Source organism: Medicago sativa, chromosome 4, assembly GCF_051527215.1.
Source record: "Medicago sativa cultivar Bolivia chromosome 4, Bolivia_mono, whole genome shotgun sequence".
NCBI classification, from domain to species: Eukaryota; Viridiplantae; Streptophyta; class Magnoliopsida; order Fabales; family Fabaceae; genus Medicago; species Medicago sativa.
In genome coordinates this window covers 75,195,889-75,220,381 of record NC_140752.1, presented here as the reverse complement: position 1 = coordinate 75,220,381, position 24,493 = coordinate 75,195,889, and the positions used below count along the sequence as shown (strand labels likewise).

The window sequence follows — 24,493 nt, the reverse complement described above, 5'->3', positions numbered from 1 at the left end:
GTTCGGTTTGGATTGGTTCGGTTGATCGGTTTGATAAAAAATACAATTAAAAAAATTCACATTCTCATAAAATAGTTCATAGAACTTTGTATAATTGTATTTCATATTTTGTTTTTTCATGTGCTCTATTTTTCAAACAACTTTTTATAAATAACCTTACTCAATATTTCATGCATATGATCCAAGATTCATTCATCCATCATTCTTTAAAAACAATTCATCAAACTCAAATATTTCAATCATCCATGATCCATACATGCATCATTCATCAACAAACACAAAAATTCAAAAAAGAACATCCAAAAATTAAAACATAGTCAAAATAAAGATGAGAGAAAGTGAATTAGTTTTGGACTTTAAATTTTGGGCCTAGCCATAAGTTTGTGTGAAGTAGGATAAAATTAGTAAAATAAGGAGCGTGGTTATCATCAGATTGGTTCATCGGTTTCACGGATCTCAAAATGAAAAACCATGAACCAAACCAAACTAGATCGGTTTCAATTGGTTCGGATCGGTTTCAAACCGAACCAAACAAGGTCGGTTATTTTTTCGGTTTGGTTCGGTTTGGACTATCGGTTTCGTTGGTTTAGTCCGAACCACTTACACCCCTACCCACAGTTGTTAACCGATTTGAACTGATGAATTGAGCTTGGCAAGAAAGATTTTAACGAACACTTAACTTTAGAGCACTTAACTTTACACTCAAAATATGATACATAATTCAATCAAAATCTTCTTTTTATAATTCGTCGATGAAATTGCTTGTTTTTTTTTTATTATTATTATGATGACATTTTCAAAACAATATTCACTATTAATTAATAATCACTTAAAATAATGGTGTCAGGATATGTAAGTTAGAATATGCTTCAATTTTCATAATGATGTTTTTACAATGAGAAATGATATTTGAACATCCATTTGATGACAACTTTTGTGACAACTTTCTCTCTCATACTCACATTATCTTTTACTTTATCTCTCTATTGTTTTGGTTTCCGTGCAAATATCTACATTTTCTTTGTAAATTAGGGTTGTCACATAAGTTGTCAACCAAATTGGTTGTTCAAATAACACTCCTCTTTTACAATTGAGGCTAACAAAGGAATTAAAAGTTATAATTTACTCTGTTCCATTCAATTTCCAAACAATGGAAGGGAAACTTTGTTCCATTCCATCATAAAACGTCCAAATGATGGAATGGAAAATTAATTCCATTCTGTTACCCCGTCTTACTCCATTCCACTCCGCTCAACTGACTTTGTTCTATCCAAACAAAGCCTAAATGTGTTGAACTCCAAGCACAACACAACGAGAAATGTTTGTGTTAGATACACAATATATTTTATTATTTAAAAAAAAACAACATTGTTGTCATGTTTTTTGCACTAATACTTAGATAAAAATACAAGAACTTTGCTACAAGATGGAAGAAGATTGGAAGCCAAAAATAGATATGGTTTTTGGTAGCTCTGGAACGACGGCGATTTGAGAACCATATTCATGATATTTGGTCAATATGGTACCAGGGGAACAATCGATTAGACCCTTATAAGCTAAATCTTGCTACCTCTAAGTGTATGTTTGATTTCACCTTTGGAACAGTTAAAATTGATTTTGATATATTTGGTTGTTCTCGATCGTAAAACATATTTTGTCTTTAATATTGATTCTGATTTAAAGTTAGAATATGTAGTTTTAGAATTTAAAGGTGATTTTTGCACTGAAATTTATTTTATAAACTCATCTTTACACCGGTACAAATATCATAAAGAAATGTAACCAATGTTTATTGGAAAAAGCAACCCCAAAGATTTGGGACCAAAAGCAGTTAGCGGTGACCATTGAATAAGTTTCTTCCGCTTGAGTTGGGTTAAACGAACGGAATGTATTTGCGCCATCACCATCGTCATATTTTCTACGGTAGAACCATGAATAGTGCATGGTAGGACAGCACCAATACACCAGCAACACAAAGACTCAGTCGTGATGGATGTAGTACACCAGCCTTCGTGCCCATCTTAATATGCATATTATTATACCAATTTATTGATTTGTGGTGCTCCTCCACTATGATCTTGGTAAATTATGACAGTTTAACATCACTGTTCGTCATCCATGAATTACATGCTAATCCTGTACCGGTGGTTTCTCTAGTATGGAATATTCAACACCCATTTTAACGTTGATGCATGCTATGGTTTCAGATAAACTAAACCATACTTGATTTATGATGATGATCCTCGATTGTAAGTAACCTTCAAATATCCTTTAAATATTATTGAAAACGTCGTTATTACTATAAAATGATAAATCAATATATAAAAAGCATTCACTAGTTTGACTTGTATTCTCGCCGGCCATAACCGATAAATTCATGACCTTTCCTACACTTTTAACTAAAATCATGTGTGTCACAAATGTTTGAGTTACTTAGGCTGTGTTTGGTAACACAAAAAAGCTAGCTTATAGCTTCTTGGATTAGCTTATAAGCTTGTTAGATGAAAACGTGATGTGTTTGGTAACAAGCTTTTCTCATGAGCTTATAGCGTTTTTTGAGAAGCTATTTCAAGTAGCTTTTTAGCTTATAGCTGGTAGCTTTTTATATTTTCTTCCAATTTTAACCTTTTATTAATATAGTTTAATTTAATTTTAATTAAAAAACTACCCACATTCTTATTCAATTGCCCACGTTTAAAAAAAAAACTACCCACAATCTTTTTCAAATTTTCTTGTTCACTTTCTTTTTTACATACTCTTAATTCAATAATAAATAATTTTATATAAAATTTACAATAAAAGTTTAGAGTAAAATTCATTAAAAGAAAGTTTTGTTAAATAAAAAATTTCAATTGAATTCATAAATACATTTATCATTTGGGAGATGAAAATATTTTGAAATAAATTTAAACATTTAAAAAGAAATACATTAATTAACAAAAATTGTATATATGATTTATAAAAAAAATATTGTCCTTTTACGTCATTTTATATTTATCAGCCACTTGAACAGCTAATTTTACCAAACACTTTTTATTTTAATAAGTTAATTTTTCAGCTATAAGCTATCAGCTATCAGCTAGCTTTTCAGCTATCAGCTATCAGCTAGCTTATAGCTTCTTTTTACCAAACACACCCTTAGTGTGTGTTTGGTATAGCGGTGGTGAGAATTGATTTTGATAGAATTGAGTTTGAGAGAATTGATTTTGGTTAAAAGTGAGTTTGATATTAATTGATTTATGTTTGGATACACTAATGTAAAAGTGATTCTTATGAGTTGATGATGTTTGGATGGTTTAAATCAAAATTGATTTTGAATGTGTAATGACCAAATTATCCTTTTAATTGTATTTAATGTTAAATATAACATTTTATATAATTATTTCAAGTTACCATATTTGAATTTTTATTGCTTCATTAATCATTATTAATAGTACTTTTTTTAAGGACATTATTAATAGTACTTATCTATCGGTTCATCTTATTATTATTTTCTTATTAATTAATTAATTAAAATCATTTTCAAAAAATTAAATAAAAATTTTCTAGAACTTCTCCTTTAATTAATAAATAACAAATATAGTGATGGGCAATTGAAGTCATTTATAAAGAACACTCTAGACTGCTTCAAAAAAAATAAAAAATAAAGAAAACTCTAGGCTCTCTTCAACCCATTTCAATGTCGGTAACAGTATCCATCCTCTCTCAAGAATGATGTTCAGTTCCATGGATGGTATCATCCTTTCTTCCCTTTTTCTGTTTTTAGTTTCTCAAATTTTTGAATTTTTCATCCATATTCTCTGTTGAAGCTTCCATGGAGATTGGGTGTTTCCTCATTCTTCCTCCCCCACTTTTTTTTTCCACCGAATCTGGATAAATAAGAAGATTTTTAACTAGATCTGAAATAATAAGGAGAAAGTGTTTCATATAATAAACATTGAAGCCTGAGGAAAAGAAAAAAAAAAAAAATGGAGCTTGAGTTGAATCATGGGTAATTACGGAACATATATTTCTTAACAAAAAACAAACTCCAAAATTGCTTTTAGTTGCCGCAGAAGCTACAATTTGTGGCTTCTAGTTAACCCACGCTTTGGATGTAAAATTGCTTTATGAGAATTGTTTTTGATTGTATCCAAACATCACTTAAAAAAACCAACCCGCGTTTGAGAGCTCAAACCCACGTTTGGAGAGCACAAACGCTCAACCAAACAGATACTTAACCATTTGATTGAATGATTTATGGTTCAATTTTTGATCCACAAGCGTATTAAATAATACCGTAGGTTGGAAAAGTTCAATATTTTAAGCGTCATGTTATCATGTATTCTTAAATCACATGTTAAAAATTCTATAAGTATTTATTGAGAACAAATAATAATCAAAATTTTGAAGAAAAAAAAATCACACAATTTCTAATATATAATTTTTATCTTAGTATTTTTATTTTTTTTCAAAGGATCTTTGTATACAACTCAGTTATTACAAATCCTTCAAAAAAAAAAAAACTCAGTTATTACAAAGGATATACCTTTGGTTTGAAAAAGATAGGAAATTAAACAAGGGCATAATTAATTGATCACAAAGGTGAAGACTTGAACAAACCAAACATTAATTAATCACAAAAGTTAAAGACATTAGTACAAGATGAAAAACAAAAAACAAAGACAACTTAGACGAGGAATTCATCATCAACCATTTCTATACTGGAATTAAGGACAAGTTAGCCCCATCTTTTTCCTTCCCAAATTCCACATCTGCAAGTTCACCATGCTTCTCCTTGCAGTGTATGTACAACACCGTATTAACCACAATATTGTAAAGCATAATAATAGCAAGTATAGGAGTAATCACTAAAACCAGTACCAAACTGTAACCACTTAGCTGCAGCAATATCACTTCCAAGAACCCAAACAATAAAAAGGTTGACAAAACCAACCTTTTCATTCCATTCACCAATTTCCAACTTCTCCTCAACGGTTCAAAACCCCAACTTGATTCCACCACCACAATAATTTTCACCAAGCTCAAGTTAACTAGCAAATACGTCACAAGAGGGAGTAAAACAATCATGAAAAGTACCATGAAACATAACATAACCAAGTTAGGGTTAGTTTTGAGGTCAACATGGCCTAAGTAAATGATGAGAAACGATACAAGTCCAATGAGAAGTCCAAATAGAAAAAAGATGAAGAAGAAGACGACAAATGCAACGGTTGCGGTGGCGAGGAGGGGGAAGAAGGAAGTGATGATGGATTTGAGGGCTTCTTTGAGTTTGACTGGTCGGTTAAAGAAGTCGTGGAAGACGCTGTAGGTGATGGTGATGACAGCGCCAAAGGCGATGATGCAAGAGAGAATGATGAAGAGGAGATACAAGGAGATGATTGTGGTGGGGTTTGTGGAGAGTTGCTGTTGAAAGTTTTTGGAAAAGTATTGGAAGAGGAGGGATAAGAAAGAGAGAGGAAGGAGGAAGATGAGGGAGAGAGTGAGGTAGTGACGAGGTTGAGCATTTACTATGCTTTTAGATTCTGATAGAACATTCCACATGTTTGGAGCCATGGTATAAGCTAGGGTTTTTAAGCTAAATGAAGAAGAGATTAATGCAAGTGAAATTGAAGTGAAATGGATCTATATAAATGCCTTTTGTGTACATAACAAGTCTTGAATTCACATTCCTTTAAAAAAAAAAAATCATGAATTAATTCACATGTCCAACTCATCATAGTAATAAAATAATAACTAATCATTAAAGTATAGGTATAAAAGAAAGAGTCAAATATATTTTTTATGACAAAGAAAGAGTCAAATATTGTCAATTCACTTATTGGTCTTAGAAAATGTCAAAAGGAATTGAGGATAAGAGTTCATTAACCATTTCTATAATTTCTAGAATGGAATTGAGGACAAGTTGTATCCAAGGAATAATAAAAACATTTGTTTTTGGAGAAATCTTTGTTCCCTAGAGTTTTTGTTGGTTGTTAAACGTCCTCAAGTGTAAAATTAATTCAAGATTTAATCCACTTGAAAATAATTTTTTTTTTTAAGAAACTAAGCAAAACTTTATTAAAGAAACAGACAGCTCCTCAAGCACAAGGTGTGCTAAAGAAACCGTCCACAATAATTACAACAAAGTTAGGCCACGACCAGCCGAATCAGAAAGAAAAAAAAAATTACACAATTGCTTGAATACAACTTAAGGGGTTTAACCTCCAATAGGGATAATCAAAGCTGATCGGACTTGTTGTGGAAAATTCTATTATTACGTCCACTTGAAAATAATTAAAAAAACAACATCACGTGATTATTTATTTTATCGACGAGATTAGATAATTAGATGTTGAATACTATATTTAACAAAATTTTATACGTTCACATTCTTTCTTTTTTTTCATTTTGTATAGTTAAGAAATAATTTCATTAAAAAAATGTAATTTAAAAAAAAACTAGCATTATTGGGAATATTCATCATATTGGTGATTAAAATTGTAAGGTCTAACATATAGATTCTTTTTATTAAAAAAAACAATAGATTTGTCAAAATTGTGAAATGACAATTTCAATCTTAAATTAAATAGATTATTTAAGTTAGTGTGAAATATCTTAAATTAAATAGATTATTTAAGTTAGTGTGAAATGTCATTTAAATAGATTATTTAAGTTAGTGTGAAATGTCATTTTAGAACATCTTTTTTTTTTTTTTTTGTGGTGGCCTAGGTTTGAACCTTGGACCTTGCATATATTATGAATTGTCCCTACCAATCAAGTTAAGCTCACGTTGACTCATTTTAGAACATCTATCAAAACTAATTGATAAACATATTGTCTTGAATAGTTTCACTTAAACCAAAATCAACGTACTTTCAAATTATAGTGCAAAATTCAAAAATAAATAAAATTCATTTTAATCCGTTACAAAAAGGACTAAATTTTCCAATTTTTATAAATATAATGAACAACATTATCTAATAGTTGAAAATTCGCATTAATTTGTATAAACATATATTATCTCACTTAAACCAAAATCAACATAAAACTTTTAAATTATAGTGCGAAATTCAAAAATATTATAATGGATAGAATTAAAAGGCTACAAATTTCAAGTTTTATAAATGTAATGAACTAAATTATCTAATAGTTTTTTTGAAGAATAAATTGACATTACTTTATCTAATAGTTGAAAATTGACATTACTTTATTCACATGACATTATTTTATAACGGTGATTGATATCATAATTTTCCAAAACCAATGAACTAATACTTAATATAGAAATGTATTATTCTTTTTCTTTCATTTCTTTAGTTTTTTTTACTCTGTAAATTATCAAAAAAGTTTTTTTTTTTTAGCAAATTATCAAAAAAAGTTGATTAATGTGGGGCTGACGGATATTATAATTTATAGGGGGTCGTTGCCGGTGCAATATTTTTTAGAACTATAGGATGGTGGGTCGAAATTTCATCTGCTTTTTCTCAGTAACTTATTTTGACCTTTCGTACTCGTTTATGGTGGGTCCCAGGCCATCTGCGATCATTTTTCTTAATTAATTTTTCGGTTAATATCACATGTTGTTCAGGTTTATATTTAGGTTATTTTAAGTTTTTTTTTAACTGAATGTGTGAAACTTTGGACTTGAAGTCTTAAGTGCAAATGGGCAAGATGCTTTCTCGGTCAGTTCAATTTACATTCATCATAGTCTGTGTTTGGTATGGCGGTGGCGAGAATTGATTTTGATAGAATGAAGTTTGAAAGAATTGATTTTGGTTAAAAGTTAGTTGGGTGTGAATTGATTTATGTTTGGATACGCTTATTAAAAGTGATTTTTTTGAGTTGATGTTGTTTGGATAGTTTGAATAAAAATTGATTTTGTATAAGTAATGACCAAATTACCCATTTAACTGTGTTTAAAATTAAATATCTTATTCTTAATTTAGATAATCATTTGAATTTATCTAAAATCATAAATGAATTTTTATTGGTTCACAAATTTATTTTAAAATAATATCAGTTTATGAGAGTCTTTTTTTAAAAAAATAAAATCATTTGACATATTTTTAAAGAAAAACGTTATTCTCATCATAAAAAAACTCGCTTAAGCTAATGGGCTGGGTTAGGTAAGAAAAATATAACATGCCCAATTAATGCTTCTTCATCTCTAACCTAGATAATGAAATATGGCTGCAGCCTAAAACATGAAACAGGGGATTCATATAATCAAAATTGCATAAATGCACATGGCTATGAAAGGGACAAAACTGGTAAATCAAGTTTGTTTGCTGCAGAATTGATTACATGAAACGCTGAAGCTTGAAATTCCTGCTTCTCTCAAACTCACGTTTAGCTCCGAAAAGTGAAATACTAGAATTGCTTTTTGTTTTGTCCAAACATCATTGAAAAGGGTAAACTTACTTTTGGCAATTCAAACTGGCTTTTGGATGACAAAAAAGTCATACCAAACAAACACATAGTAATACAATTTTCCCTCTTCCTTTGACTTCGGCAGAAAATCTCAAGTATTTGAACTTGGTGTGGGGAAGCTATACACCAACAAGATGATAGTGTGTTTTTTTTTTTTTTTTGAGTAAAGATGATAGTTTTTTCATGACAAATGCTTTTAAAAATGCTTTTAACAAGAAATAATTTGCTAAAAAGGGATTTTTGGGTGTGGGGCGGATTCGGGGTGTGTTGAAGAAAATGAAACGGAAAATCACTTATTTAGTACGTGTGGATTTGCTAGTGTTATTTGGTATGGAGTTATTAAGCGGTTGTCAAGGTGGTGGTGTTCTATGGGAATCTTCAAATTTTTGCGGGTTTGGAAAGGAAAGGGAAAGGGTAGAAGGGATTATTGTTGACATGGCATTCAGTGGTGTGCGTGGCTTATTTGGTGGACAAGAAACGATAAAATCTTTTATTCAAATTTAACTTCGGTAAAAGAGGTTATTGATGCAATTAAAAGTCTAACTTGGACAGGGACATGGATGGAACTAGGTGTAACCAAATAGGGGCAATCGCCACCCTCAAGGTCCATAGTATTCTCATATATGTACTCGATGTTTACTTACCGGCCCGCTTAGAGAATAAATTGATATATGCTCTTGTTGTTTAAATATTAGACAATGGAAAAATATTTGTCTTAAATTTCAGATTGGTTCACTTGCAGAAACATTTTACACGTAAATCATTCACTTTTCTACATTAAAAATTGTTCATCGTTTATGTTTTCAAAGACATTGTGCATTGCCACCAAAGTTTTACAACTCGAGAGTTTACCTCAACTTGTTTAACCTAGGTAATATCGAGTCGTAAACTCGTACGAGTTTACCTAAAATTAAAATTATATAAAATTTATTTTATACATGACATATGTAAGCTAAATAAATATTATAAATAAGTCAATAGTGTAAAATATGACTTTATTATAAAAGACAAAGTATTCTCAACCACCATCATAAAGCCTTATGCTCAATTTAGCATTAGAATACAAAATTAACTTGCAAAATCATAAATATTGTGTGTTGTGTTGTTCATTTTAGAAGGTTTCAAAAGAAAGAAATGCAAGACAAGAAAGTGTTAACGGTAAAGGCGAGACAAATACTTTGGGCTATTGAGCTTGAAAAAATAACTGAATTTTTACATAAAACAGGTCCATAAAAAATGGCCCAAAACTAAAAAAGTGTGTTTTTTAAGTGTTTAACTTGTAAACTCAGACTACTTTACTCGAGTTTACCACGTGTTAACTCGCTCGTCAAACATTCTTATTTCAATAAAAACGGTTTTATCTTGGAGTTAACACGATTTTAACACCTAAAACCATAAACTCGTCGGAGTTTACGAGTTAACATTCAATTTGTGAATTGGCACTATTTATAACTTCCAAAAAATATATGAACTTTGTGACAATCCTCTCTTGGATTCCTTTCTCTAAAATTATGCCTACACATTGAAGCTTACTTTTAAAAAATTTCAAGACCCAATAAACATTCTACTTGTTGATAATTGATGTAGATTTTTTTTTTGTCAAGTAGCCTAATGGCTAAAAATTCATATTTTTTAATATTTCTATTCTAATAATAAAAATAGTCAACAAAAACTAATTGGCACATCCAATGGAACTTGTTTGAGTAACTTGTGCGCTTAAATCAAACGAATTGTCAACTAAAGGGAATTGTCAACTGATGCAATTTTATGAGGTTATTGATTGATTGCAATTGAATAAATGTTTCAAACTCATAGTCTCAATACACGTCACCTATAAAATGATAATGTCCCTTGGTGAAAGGTACACTGTCTACTCTAGTTAAACCTCTAGGCTCTTCTAAAATCCTCATCGACTTGAACAGTTGAGACCTTGAAGATACATCACCCCCTCGGAGGATCAAAATAGCCCCCTCAGTATTTTTATTTTATTTTTTGGTACAAGAAGAGGGTCGTCCCCTCACTATTTAATTAACTCCGACCATTGTCTTCAAGTACACTCTCTAAATAAAAAGTAAATGTTGATACTGGGTCAAGTTCAAAGTCCTATATCTTAATGAGTGAAGAGTTATATTGAGTCTTTATATGGATAGCTTTTACGAACTCATCCTAACTTGAAGTTTGAAGATTTCATTAAGAGAGAAGCAAATATAACTCTAATTTAGTTAAAGCGTACATATTTTTACTCCATCATTCATTATATTTCACTTCTTATTGTTGATGAATTGAACTAAGATCATTTTGCTAAAAAAAAAAACTCATTCATTTTTTTTTTGTTATTAAAATAACTAACTCATATTTTGATAGGAAAAAAAAAATTATAGATATTACTTTTTCTTAGACAATTTAATTTAAAGTTATTACTATTTTATCAAGAATGTGTAAAAATAAAAAGTGAAAATTATTCTTGAGCTGTAGATAGCTCCAGTAGATGTACATTGTACAATGCAAATCTGAATTATTTGCCCCTTTCCTACAAATTCCTTTCTTCTTCAATGCTTCACTCTGCTTCAATTTTCACACTTTCTTCATTCTTTTCCATTTTTCCCTCAATTTTTGTCTTCAATTCTTCCATTGCCGACAAAAATTTCCTTTTTTGAACACACCCCACTTCGTGATTCACGTGTTGTGACGTTAATCTATCTATTTTAGATCCTGGGTTGCCGTTAAATTTGGAATAATCATCAATTTCCAATGAAAATTTCGATTTTTTGATTTTGGGTTAGTTTTGTATTGTTGTTCAAAAATGGAGATTTCAAGTGGAGGTTGTTCTCCTAGGATTAGGGTAGATCATATGAAAAAAGAGGGATCAGATGATACACGTTTACGTCAAGCTTTAGAATTGGAACTTTCTGATCATAATCATGAAATTCAATCAATGAATGCGTTGGATATTCTTAGAGAAACTATAAGGATTCTTAGGTTTAATGCATGGGCTTTTATGATAATCGCTTTTTTGCTTATTTGTCCTGTTTCTGCTGTGCTTTTGTCTAATGTATTGGTTGATGAATCTATTGTGAAGAATCTTACTATTAGGCTTATGTTGGTTGCTGAAACTAGTGGTCTTCCTTTGAGACCTATGATTAAGCAATCTTGTCAGAGATTTGCGGATACGGTGATTGCTTCGGCGATGTGTTTTCCTTTGTATGCTACATTGTTGTTATTGTCGAAAACGGCTGTGGTTTATTCTGTTGATTGTACTTATTCGAGAAAGAAGTTTGATGGTTCGAAGTTTTGTGTGATCGTGGCAAAGTTTTGGAGGAAGATACTTGCGACGTATATGTGGGCTTGTACAGTTATTGTTGGTTGCATCACTATGTTTTGTGTTTTCCTTGTTGCGTTTTGTAGTGCATTGGCTGTTCTTGGGTTTTCTCTTAATGTTGTTGTGTATGCTGCATTGATGGTCGGATTAGTTTTCTCTGTTGTATTTGCGAATGCGATAATCATTTGCAGCGTTGCGTTGGTGATCTCGGTTCTGGAGGATGTTTCGGGGGCGCAGGCGATGCTAAGGTCGAGTATTTTAATCAAAGGTCAGACTCAGGTCGGTCTGCTAATATATCTTGGATCAACAATAGGAATGGCCTTTGTGGAGGGGTTGTTTGAGCACAGAGTAAAGACACTGAGTTATGGTGATGGATCTTCGAGAATGTGGGAAGGGCCGCTCTTGGTGATAATGTATTCTTTTGTGGTGCTTATAGATTCTATGATGAGTGCGGTTTTCTATTTCAGTTGTAGATCTTTTAGCATGGAGAACTCAAATGGCGATGGCAACTCAATTTTAGAAACTATGGCCATTTCTGCTGAAACAATGGGCATTCAATGACATTTCCAGCATGATATTGATTATATTAATTGAATTAATAAGATGAAGTTGAAGGGGTAAAGATTGTTCCCAGAAAGTTGTGTTGTCAATGAGGAACCTTGCATCAATACTTCTTCAGAACATTGGATATGAAAACTATATGGAGTGGATCGCTTTAAATGAATTTCGCCTTGATGAGACAGCTCTCAATACATGGATATTGCTTCTTTTAGTTACTTTACAAACACGGAGAAACTTAAAATCAGGGTAATTGTTGTTTTTAGTTACTTGTTATGTCAGTGACAAAGGCAGTACTTTTGTAAACAAACGGAAGAAATTAATTCAAAGTAAAGCACACGTTTATTGTTCCTTGATGAAATATATTAGTTACTTCTAGTGTTTTTGAAGCTTCTATCATAAATTCATAATGCTGTGTAGGGTAACCTCTGGAGATTTTATGTTTAACTGATCTATAATTACTAACATGCTGATAGAGGTGTTAGAGGTTAGTATTATTAACTTCTAGCTGCCTCCGTTATTACAATTAGCTCCCAATGTTTAAGAGTTTATCTTTTTTGGGTTCTTGTAAAAATTTTAAGGGTCTTCGAATACTGGGGCATGCCACAAGCTTCAACGAGGTCTTATAATGGTATTTATCATTCTTCATACTAGAGAGGAGTGCTTACAGTGATGCTTAAAAATTTTGTTTTCTATCTTCTGCATAAATGCCAATCAGTTTATCTTTGATCAGTGCGCACAAATTGGATTCTTAAAAAGTAGGCGCTCATTTGTATTAAAAGAGATTTATATGTAGCTTATTTGCACTTAATGATCTTTCTGTATGTGCCCATTTCTTCTATGTTTTGTATGTTTGCATTTGTTTTACTACCAAAAAATTTGTTTTCTTCACTGCTTAGTTGGATGACGTTATAACATATCTTGTGTGGTTTGGTGACCTGCCCGTCCAATTTGCAACAAATGTGGGGGAATGACAACTCTAGTTCCCTAGTTGCAGTATTGATTCTCCTTACAAAGATTTGTGGTTATGTTCTATCCATAACTAAATGTGTTACAAATTTTACTTTCCCGAGTTGCAGTATTGATTTTCCTCAGGAAGAACTGTGCTTATGTTACATCAAAGTGCTACTTGTAGGCATGAAAGGATGTGTCCTTCCTCTACTACAATGGCTGATCCACTACTAAAAGTACTATACATAAATGATACCGCTTGTGAGGCTTCTTCCATAAGCCAGACAAGGCTACTGCATTCTAATTTTTGTTTGGATACTGGCACATGAAGAGGGCCTTGGTATTTTTATGGTTTAATTGTCTTATGATGGTATCTTGCATCATCTTTTTCATATTGGAAACGCTTTTATGCCTGAACTCATTTTATTTTTTATTCTAAGTTTGAGTGTACATTAGGAATGAACTTGAATGATGCCGTAGCAAAGTCTATTGTCTATTTAAAAGACTGAAAAATCATGACATTGTTGTGTTTTTTTGAACAGTATGCCTAACAAAGGTTGCTTACTTGCTTTATCCAACTGTTTTTTTATAATTTAAAAACCAAAGATTGGAATACAGTAGCAACCTTTTGTATTTCGGGAGTGTTTTTAAGAGCTCATATCTCGGACTTTACTTTATAAAACAAACATTTGTGTAATTGTTTGGAAGAATTTGTAAATATATTTTGTGATATGCTTTATAAGTTGTTTTGAGTTTATTTTCATACGCTCTTTAAGAAAGCTTGTAGAAACAACTTATACATAATTTACCCATATTCTTTTATTATAGAAACAGTGCATACAATTTCTAACACGATAAATGTTTATTAGATAAATATATAACTAAATTGTATATTCAAATATCTCCATGATAAACTTTGATTAAGATTGAACTAGTTCATCAGCAATTGAATTGTTTGCTTCTTTACCCTACTGGTTCAGTACTTCCCATCCGGTCGAAAACTGCTGTACCACCGGAATAGATCTCTCTGTACCTAGCATAAATGTTGAGAAGCACATTTGAGTTAATCTAATGCTCTCCAATTTGAGCCCTTTTAACCGATTGAACATTGACAAGCTCTGAATCTCAGCAAACATGGCCGAGCTTTCGTCTTGAAAGGTTCTTTTATATATGGATATTTCCAATAATGAATATTTGATGGTATTGTTTAAATATTATATACACGTTTCTTTCTTGCTTGGCAGGAGAAGATCCATTGTCTTCTATGTGTTCATCACTATTTTTTTACTCATTTATATGCTTATTTTCAGGGAGTTCATATAATACAAAATATTGTTTTTCACTTTTCTTCAGCCAAAAATAGTGATGATCTTTTGATTGGTAAAAGCAATAGAGTTATTTCCAAATATTACAGAGAAGTGGCATTGTAACATCTAGTGGAAGGGTTTAAAAATTTATAGGATAGAAAACTAATGATCATGAGCTTGTAGAGATACTACATTAGTTTTATATATATTGAAATTTAAGAATATGGGCTAACTTGCAGACCTTTATAAATAAAGAATGATCTATGCTATTCCAATTTTATTTTCTGATTTAGTAGGATACAATTCATGAGTAGAGCTCCACATGAATGGAAGAAGATTATGTTCTTCCTGTTGGTTAGTCTAAACCTTTCCATTTGATATGCTTCTTCATTTATTCTCCTTTCTGTGCTATTGTTATTCTGGTGATGGATAGTTCATAGTCCCCATCCTAAAAAAAGTTAGAATTCATTTCCATTTTCTGGTCCAACTTGTAGCCTCAAACACTCGGACACCCCAATCAAGGTGTAAAGACAAGCTGAGAATTTACGTTCGTACTTCATTCTAAAAGTTTCTCTAAGTAACAGTGAATCATCCACATCAAATTTCTCGTTCACCATTGGCCCCACCATCTCCTCTGCTATCTCAAATGGAGAAGAGTAAGAGTGACTTAATGATCCAATAGTATCCAGAAACTGGAAGTCAGTGAGTCCAACATCGCAGTCTTCAAATTCTCCATTAAAAACCTGGTTGTTTTCACCATCATCAACTTTGTTAGCATGATACTCCAATCTGAAATCCTCTCTGCTACCCTCTTGGTTAAAATTTTCTTCACTGGTCCTACTACCACAGTCAAAAGTAGTTATGTCAGAAGAACTATAACTAGCAGCATCATAACTTTCTAGAAAGTTTTCTTCTATTTGGTGAAAAAAGTGGGGTTCAGGTTCTGCTTTGGTTTCTTGCTCATCGTCGTGGTTAATTGGAAAAGGAGCTGCACTAGTAGGAATACAAGAGGCAGTGTTTCTGGTTTTGATTCTTTGAAGCAGGGTTTTGGCAATCTTTGGAGGAAGAGTGGGAACATAATGAGAAGATTGGCAAAGAAAGAAATTTGTGCGGGTGTTTGGACCACGAAGCAAACGTGCAGCCTCATCATAAGCTCTAGCAGCCTCTTCACCAGTGTCATAGGTCCCCAACCACAATCTTATGTTCTGTATGGTGTCTTTGATCTCAGCCACCCATCTCCCTGAAGGTCTTTGCCTCACCCCGATGTAACGTTTTCTCGCTCTTCGAACTCTCAATACAGCAGCTGCTACTGATGCTGCCTCTTCTCTTATCTGTTTCCATTCAGTGTTTCCTTCTTCGGTATTCTTTTCTTCTCCTTCACATTCTCTTACTTTTCTCTTTTTCACCATTTTTCAGTTCAAAACGTGTGGTTTTTTGCTTTTGGTATAGTGTATAGCACCAAGGGAGAGCTTACAAATTTATATGAGTGGGGAGTGGAAGCTCTTCAGTTGAGAGTGAGATATTTAGGGGCATCTAAGTGCTTGTAGTTACCCTTTTCTACTGTGTAGGATTCGGATTTCCTCTATTTTATTTTTTCCTTATAAACAAACTTCAGAACAGTCCATAAGTTCTCTTTCATTATAGTGGAGATATCGAGAAGGAAATGTCTTGTTTTGTATTGTCTTGCTCTTGCATAACTGTGCACTACAATCCTAGTCATTGAATTCATTCAACGGCTAAGATTATCGTCGCACTGATGCACCGCTTAAATACAGGTACATGGTGAGTGTTCCCTTCTTTTTGAACAAGCATCACATATGCACCTAAGAGCTGTTTGGACTGACTTATTTGAGTTTATCTATTTGACATAAGCAGTTGTGAGATTGTTTGAGAGAGCTTATGGAAACAACTTATGACATGTCCATAAGCCGTTTTCAGCTTATTTAGGATAGTTTATGAAAACAATTTGACTTTATTTTATCTTTTGTTGTAAAACTGCTTATAATAAGCGCTTACTATGTTATAAGTGTTTAGTTATTTATCCAAACAAGTGTCTAGATTGCCTGAGCCCTAACTCTGCAATCACAGTCGGGTGAATCATTGTCATTCTTGCAATATTGAAAGACTAGTACTATAAATTCGACAAATCACATCAGCATCAACTCTCAGATTATTGTCAATTTGTAGTTACTTTTGGAAACCACCATCCATTTCCGATCGTAGATCTTGTCCACAATTTTTTGAAAGTTCGGTATCCGATTCAATTCAAAAACCGACTAATTCAGTGGACCAATCTCACCGTCCACTAGTGGGGGCTCAATTGAAGTTAGAGCAAAGTCGTATATGAACTGACCCAAGACAGGAAGATCTTGTCCACTTTCTACAGCCATAATCCTCCCAAACTATCTGCCAACAATTGGGAGAGCTTTGTTCTTGTAACCGATTTTTACTTGGATTTACCTCGGATAATATTAAATTTAGATTAGTTTCCGGCATATGAAAATCAGGAGTCAGTGTCACAAACCTTGTAGAAATCACCCTTATCAATCATAATAAAAGAATACACATTTACTGTTATTCTTTTACGATGAGACCCACTCAACTCTGATGGGAGCACTGTTTATGTAGGATATAAAATATTTGCACTGTTTACTACAAAAATTTTGCTGGATGAGAAAATTTGTTAGTTAATAATGTTAATAGCTGAATAGTAAGTCAATTCAGTTTCTTCAATTTCAATTCTGTTTTCAGTTGCATTCAGTATTCATGTATATAAACCATGTATGTTCATTAGGAAGAAATTTGACCCCCAATCGAATTTGGTTATTAGGCCAATCTAAATCACACACAGCCATTTACTATTATGGATACATGAAAGATAATGTTTTGCTGTCTGAAAAAAAAAATTCTATTTTTGTTTTTTGATTCACTTTTAATTGCAAAAGTGTTGTTGTGTTTCCATTTTATTTTTGCTTTCCATTGATTTGCAAAATAACCCTCCGGTTCATGGAGGAGAAAGATCTTGGTAATATGAAGTTCAATTGGGAGATAACTAATGTGTGAATAAAGAATGTATCAGTCCATATCGGTACTCCCGATCAATTTGAGTTAACTGAAGCTCACTAAATACCCAAGTCAAACTGCTTGCCTCTCCGTTTCTTTATATAAATAAATATATGGCAAATGAAAAAAGAATAAAAATAAAAGGATAGATTTTCAATTAATAATGAAACAACACTGGAGGATGTAGTAAAGTTGTAGAAGAGGATCCTCTGATTACTGCTATAATTAGGTCTAAAGAGACAGCGGTTATTGCGCCTTTGAGCGATGTTGTCCTTCTTGAAGAGTTGTGCGAGGAAGTGGTAGCAGAGCCTACGAGAGATGTCGTCCTTCTTGAAGAGCCGTGTGAGGAAGTGATAGCTCCTTTGAGAGATATTGGTAAGTCCATAGCGGTGGCGGACCATAACTTGTCAAATTTTAATGCAAATGTTGTTCATGATATGCAAGTTTTAGGGATTATCAATGCTCCTACTGCAGCCCAACAAACTATGACCTTCTTAAGTGATTCATGGGCTAATATGTCTCAGAATGAAGAGATCAATGATTTGGATGATCATCAATTTCATTTGGTGGTTCCAAGAAAAAAGAAGAAGTCAAAGCCGGTGACTGAGGCTAGCAAAGGGTTCAAGGTTGGTTCTTCCAACCGACCAACTAGCTAGTTTTTAAGGGATTGCGGTCCCTCTTGCTTTTAGTTCACTCTATCTCTTTTGGCCTTTCTTTTTGTTGTTTCTTGGAGGGTTTCGGTTTATGTCCTCCTCTTTTTTTGTATTTTTATCTTTCTTTTAATATAAGGGTCTTGTTAACCGGTGCCCCCGGGGCACTGGTTAAGGAATCTATAAATAGAATTTCTGTCTTGTAAATATAAACTGTCACTTTTTATCAAGTAATAATTACATTACTTTTTAATAAAAACTTACTTTATTTGGTGCTTAACCAATGCCCCGGGGGCACTGGTTAACATTCTCCTTAATTTAATATAATTAGGGTGGAGCAGCAGGAGACCCCTCTGCTCCTCATATTGCTTAAAAAAAAAAAAAAAAACTAAAATAAAAGAACATTTTTTCAAATCAAAACCAAACAAGCCTTTGTGTTGTGTGAAAGAATGGTATTCCTTGTGAGATTGGTAATTTAACATGATGTTATTAAAAGGATTAGAATATATCCAGATAAAACACCAAAAGAAGTGACAAGGGCAGCCTGACTGTCCCCAATATTCTCTATTTTGGCATACTCCATTTTGTCTGTTTAGTCTTTGAAACTATCATTTAGAGTCCCTTGACAAAAACCAACCAACTTATTTGAAATGGAACTCCCAAGTAAGATTTCTAAAAAGCTAGTGGTACTTATAAGTTGTGATGGTGGTTTATCTTGTATTGATTTAAATAACGGAAAATTCAGTATTTTAAAATTGTATCTAAAATGACTGGAAAAGTGGAAACAAGACCAGATATAATTTGATCATTCTGAGAAACAAAAATATAATCATTAATTAGAAAATCAAATAGTAACATTTTAATAATTTTATATTTAGTTAGATACATGCAATGCATATAACTTTAATTTCAAATTTTCAATTCAATAACATGATTGCTTGTAGTAAAAGTGAACTGTGACTATAAATGAATTCTAGTTACAATATCACACAATCAATAAAATAATCACGTATGCTTTCCTATACCAAAATTGCATGCCACTTGTAGTTTCTACCATTACAAACAACAATCCAGAGCCCACTGCACTAATGACTTAGTTGTTGCATATTCTAACTAAACGTGGCAATTCAGCACTCTAATCTCTATGGCTAATGTACTCTCACTTGTCACACTCAAAATAAATATACACAAATTACATGGTTGATTTAACTTTAAGAGTAAATCCTAAAGTTGACTGACTACTTACAAGTAAATTTCAAAACAACAAAGACACTGGAAACATTGAAGCTTCTGTGGCTTCTCGCCTTCTGCACACAATGGCACAACTTCTGGCTTCTTCACTCCATTTTTCTTCAAATAGGAATCTTACATTACATACAGGAGAGGGCTTATATGGTAGAATATTGTGATTACTTAGTGTTGAGCTTAAGATAAAAGGGGGCTAACAAGACTATCAGTGCTTGATGAGTGATGAATTGGAAACAAAGCAGGATCTTTATATACAGTTAACAATTGGTTGTAAAATTCATTCATTGCTGCGGTATCCTTTTCGTCTTCCCTATCCTTCTTTACTAAACTCTGAAAACACAAACACAAGTCAAATCAGTGCCGAGGTGCAACAATTTAATGTTCTTTTGGAGATAGTTATTTAAAAGTTTTACCGTCAGTCTCTTTTAGGTTAGGAATGAGTGCTGGAAAATATATTTGAAGACAATCAGAGTCGCTGGAAACTTTACCTCGGCTGAGTATGCAGTAAATATAGGCAAGAATCGTCTTCGGCAGTAATAATTAAAGAGAAGAGTGAATACTGGTAGAGGAAGAGTCCAAGTTGAAGCTGGAGAAAGTTTTTTTAATGCAAAACTTCCTACTGCAATGAGTTGCATAAGTACTAGAGAAAATATCATTGAATCGTGGACAATAGGCCAGAATCTCCCCGCAGTTTCATACTTTGGTGTATATACATTTATGAACTGCGTAATACAAAAGCAGTGCATCAGTGCGAGCCGAAACAACCAATTTATCCATGAGAGTCTCACATTATCATGGATAAAAGGACTCTATAAGATAAGCATACAAAGAAATTCGACCTGGTTTCGATAAATGATGTATGCAAGACAGAGATAGACCAAGAGGAATGGTATAATTAGCGGAGCTAAGAAGAAATATGTAATACCAAGAAGTCCAAAGAAAAGGACTCTTGGAACATCTCTGTGGTAAGCTAGAGATGGAGCTTCAAATTCATCCTCTTGTTTTGTGAAGGGCCTTTTTATCAAACTTGAAATGAAAGGAAGTATCTGAAATAGTTCTGACAACACATTTGTCCATCCTGTTGTGGCAACATATGGAATGAAAAATGATGCCTACAGTAAAATCAAAATGAATTGCATTAAAAAAACTTGGAAATAAAATATTGTACCATTATAAATTGGTCACTAATTTAGTATGCATTTTTAGACTTGAATATCATGCAATGCCTAAAATGATAAATAGTATGAGTAAATGTTAGACTTTGTTTTACCTGTGCCGGGACTGCCACTGCTAGTTTGCTAGTAATTTCCCTTAGATCAAGTATGACATAGAGCTGATGGAAAATTGAGCCAGAAAATACGGTTGCGAAAAAAACATTCCATACTGTGAACCATAGTACTTTTTTAGATGCACTCATTTCTATATCACTGTGTGAGATGTATCCTTGAATGGAGGAAAGAAACCCCATAACAGGAGGCACTAACTTCAGAGACATCTGAAGAATAAGACTGGGAAGGTATCCAGTAATTATTTGAGTAACAAATTTTCTGCAGAAATATTTAGAAAAAGTTCAGATGTTTTCATCAACAGATTTAAAGCAAGACATAGCATCATAGATTCAAAAGTCACAAAAAAGATAGTTAGAAACTTGGTATGAATTTGACTATCAAGAGAAAATCGCATAAGCCGATTAATTGATTCTATGGAAAGCAACTTTTACTTACATAGATAGAATACTTGCCAAGAAAGGAAACAAAATTTCCAATTGTTTCAGGTTGGTAAGCCCCTGAACGAGTACAACTGGTATAAGGAACGAAATTGTGAAAAGAATACACACAACTATAACCACCAACTTAGAAACCCATTGTTTCATGAATGATTCAGAAAAGAAAGGCCAGTAAACATCCTTAGGTGCCGGAGCTGGCTCAGTAATCCACTGAGTTGGATTGATTGACGGTTGCAAATGGAAAGCAGATGCAGCACCGTAACGGGACTTGAAGAACACAAAAGCCGCTCGAGCCTCCTTCAACATTGAACAACAATTTACATTTAACAGAATGCATTTTTATAGAAATGAATATAAGAAGAAAAGAGTGAACAGTTAAAAAATGACTGACATAGTTGTTAGATAAATCAAAACATACTTCTGCTATCAATGAAGCTTCTGATTGCCTCAATCTTACATTCTGCTCGATGTCCTCCAACTTCTTTCCATAATGATCTATAAGATCGTCTTTTTTAGATCCAAAAATTCCAAGTATACCACCACCATGGTTATAGTTTTGTTGAGTAGAATTTGAACGTAATTGACGAATCCTTTTATACAAATTCTTTGACTTACTCTAGATTTAAGACAAAGACAGGCACATGAGTTTCAATTTCATAATTATCAAAATGAAATATAAATACATTATACCAAAGCACTTAAAGAAGCTTATTGAACAAGATTTGAGTTAAGGAATTTTATTGAACAAGTAAGGGATATTAAAATTGTAGAGAAGGCTTACCAGGAGAGTTTGGATTTTGTTTGTGCGGCGAATAACGACATGTGAGAGATATGTAGACGGGTATAACTCTTTAAAGAAGCTGTCGACACTCTCACTGATACTGCAACTTGAAGAAGTAGGAATACTGTGAACTAAAATGGTGAACTGATGTGGCAGAGGTTTGGATGAAGAAAAATAAGAAATTCTTTTGGAAGCTATGTATTTATATTCCTGAGGATCCAAATAACTTTCAGCGATGAGTATGCAGAATTTTTTTTAATAGTTAACAATTGTATGGTAAACGAACCAGATTAAGAATAACAAACAAAGAAATTCTTATTCAGAATCTTGATGATTAATATGTAGAGTAGAGCTACAAAATATATAAATGTATCTCTACACACTCATCAGCATAACATCATGGAGTGTAGATGAACAAATTAGTATTAGTATCTTTATAAGCTTGGAGTGTGAGTACTTACATGATGAAGTTGTAAGCAAGTGAATCCAGATACCATATATACAGCAAGAAAATGGACCCACAACCTGAAACAAAAATCATGAAGGATAAACACATAAGCTATGAAAGCAGATATGAATCTGAACAAAAGAAAAATGTTGAAACAGTGAGAAAGTATTCACCAGTTAGAGCCACTGTTGACATTTGATATGGTAAACACATCTAGAGAGTTACCGGCAAAGTCATAAATATCAACATCTTCTAGCTGATTTCCCCACAAATTCACAGGAAGAAGCACAAAGATCCCAATAACCCCAGCAAAAGCAAATATTTTCAAACTGCACACATTCAAGAAATAACACACCTCAGTCTAAATAAGAGCTTCTGCTCAATTTGAAAAAACTTGTAGATAATACTCGCTTATTGTATAAGCGCTTATGTATAAACTACTTTTATAACAAAAGATAAAATAAATTAAACCGTGTTCATATGAGCTATAAGCTGTTTTTATAAGCTATCCTAGGAGCTTATGGACATAAGCTGAATACATTGTATAAATAAACATGTTTGTTTTCATAAGCTCTCCCAAACAGTCTCACAAGTGTTTATGTCATAGAAACTTAAATAAGTCAATCCAAACACGTCCTAATTAGATTGAAAAGCAAAGTCAACAACATCAACCTCTCCCATGTAATTCACAAGAACAAGCACAAGGATCCCAACCCAATAACCCCATCAAAAGTAAATATTTTTAAACTGCAAGCATTCAAGAAATAACACAATTCAGACTAAATAAGAACTTCCGCTCAATACTAAGGCCCTATGAATAAGCACTTGTCATATAATCTATAAGTTCTTTTCATAAATTATCTTGTAAAGCTTATGAAAATAATCTTAAAACATCTTATAAACGTGTCTATTTTCATAAGTTCTCTCAAACAGTCTCGCACGTGTTTGTATCACAGAAGCTCAAATAAGTCAATTCAAACATAATACCTGAAGGTTATAAGATGCATAAAGACAAGAGCATCTAAACCGGACGACGAAAAGAGTTCATCCTCGGAAAGGTTCCAAGCTTTTGCAACCCAATCAGGAGAAGGTATAAGTTGTTTCAACTTGAAAGGTTTTTTCCTTGAAATTCCTTCAGCTAACAAACGTGGTATATAAACTTTATAGTTACTAGGTTGTTTCCTCAAAATAGAATAAAGTGTAAAAAACAAAACACATAAAGCAGTGTTTATTCCAACAGATGTCAAAAGAGCTGAAACAATCATGTTGTTGAAAATATTCCAACACCAAAATCACTTCTATATCTTTTCAATCCAAATAATAACATGAGCACAAAATTGTGAGATTCTTTATTTGAATTGTAGTAGTAGTTTGAATCTATTGATTCTATTGAAGACGCGTTGAAAATTGTTGTAGTCGATTTATTTAAACTAGGGAGAGATTTGAATTATGATTGTTTAATAGATTGTTTACAAGTGTCATGCAGGGATAAGAGACAAGGCTTCATACGTTACTGAAGAACATTGACATGTTCGCACGTTGTTGTCGTTATTCGTGGCGTTTAATGATTGGTTGTATTTGAAAGAATAGAACATTGTTTAACGTAGATTTGACCGGGGGATCGTGCCGACGCTGGTTTCACGTGCAAGGAACGAGTGTATTTAACTGCTATTAACTGCTATAACAGTAATTAGTAACAACCATTTTTATTTTTTTATTAATGATGATATTGGTACGAAATTTCCACATCTGTTTAACAATGATTAATCTTTGTCGGAAAACTTATGAACATAAAAGATGGATTCTGATCTTCCAATAAGTCACATACCACTTGGTAGTAATAAACATTTTTAAATTGGGTAAAAATTGGGTGGATATGATGGTTTTTTTTTTTATTTTTTTAATATTATTCTATAGTAAAAAATAAAACTCGTGATGCAAATGCTGATTTTCAAATACGTTTGAATTTTTTGTTAGCACAGTTGCAGTTCTTTCAAAATCTGATCAATATTTTATAAAAAAATATTATT

General features: G+C 32.6%; 4 protein-coding genes across 5 annotated transcripts; 1 reads left to right on the top strand and 3 right to left on the bottom strand.

Annotated features, from left to right (window-relative positions):
- Positions 1-4,592: 4,592 nt before the first annotated feature.
- Positions 4,593-5,612, bottom strand: LOC146931892 (uncharacterized). The gene has a single exon (XM_085703469.1). It carries the CDS (start codon positions 5,554-5,556, stop codon positions 4,699-4,701), a length of 858 nt encoding a protein of 285 aa, XP_085559595.1. The 5' UTR covers positions 5,557-5,612; the 3' UTR covers positions 4,593-4,698.
- Positions 5,613-10,840: 5,228 nt separating this feature from the next.
- LOC146931891 (uncharacterized) lies at positions 10,841-12,650 on the top strand. The gene has a single exon (XM_085703467.1). The coding sequence runs from the start codon at positions 11,216-11,218 to the stop codon at positions 12,290-12,292; it is 1,077 nt and encodes a 358-aa protein (XP_085559593.1). The 5' UTR covers positions 10,841-11,215; the 3' UTR covers positions 12,293-12,650.
- LOC146931890 (uncharacterized) lies at positions 11,508-17,202 on the bottom strand. Its single transcript, XM_085703468.1, has one exon. It carries the CDS (start codon positions 15,954-15,956, stop codon positions 15,006-15,008), a length of 951 nt encoding a protein of 316 aa, XP_085559594.1. The 5' UTR covers positions 15,957-17,202; the 3' UTR covers positions 11,508-15,005.
- A 1,999-nt stretch (positions 17,203-19,201) lies between these two features.
- Positions 19,202-23,860, bottom strand: LOC146931889 (hyperosmolality-gated Ca2+ permeable channel 2.4-like). Of its 2 annotated transcripts, none has more exons than XM_085703464.1 (10): positions 23,451-23,860; positions 22,637-22,792; positions 22,477-22,540; positions 22,016-22,225; positions 21,626-21,850; positions 21,233-21,531; positions 20,779-21,055; positions 20,348-20,620; positions 19,997-20,230; positions 19,202-19,838 (listed from the first exon to the last, which is right to left on the bottom strand). In XM_085703464.1, exons 1-10 carry the CDS (start codon positions 23,726-23,728, stop codon positions 19,686-19,688), a joined length of 2,169 nt encoding a protein of 722 aa, XP_085559590.1. In that variant the 5' UTR covers positions 23,729-23,860; the 3' UTR covers positions 19,202-19,685. The 2 variants fall into 2 exon arrangements, with proteins under 2 accessions (XP_085559590.1, XP_085559592.1); XM_085703466.1 differs by having other exon boundaries at positions 21,653-21,850.
- Between the last annotated feature and the right edge of the window lie 633 nt (positions 23,861-24,493).

Coding starts and splice junctions, on each gene's coding strand:
- LOC146931890 (XM_085703468.1), bottom strand. CDS start 15,956: ATGGTGAAAAAGAGAAAAGTAAGAGAATGTGAAGGAGAAGAAAAGAAT.
- LOC146931892 (XM_085703469.1), bottom strand. CDS start 5,556: ATGGCTCCAAACATGTGGAATGTTCTATCAGAATCTAAAAGCATAGTA.
- LOC146931889 (XM_085703464.1), bottom strand. CDS start 23,728: ATGATTGTTTCAGCTCTTTTGACATCTGTTGGAATAAACACTGCTTTA. Junction 22,226..22,476: donor CTTGCTTACAACTTCATCAT/GTAAGTACTCAC, acceptor TTGGATCCTCAG/GAATATAAATACATAGCTTC. Junction 20,621..20,778: donor CAGTGGCAGTCCCGGCACAG/GTAAAACAAAGT, acceptor ATTTTACTGTAG/GCATCATTTTTCATTCCATA.
- LOC146931891 (XM_085703467.1), top strand. CDS start 11,216: ATGGAGATTTCAAGTGGAGGTTGTTCTCCTAGGATTAGGGTAGATCAT.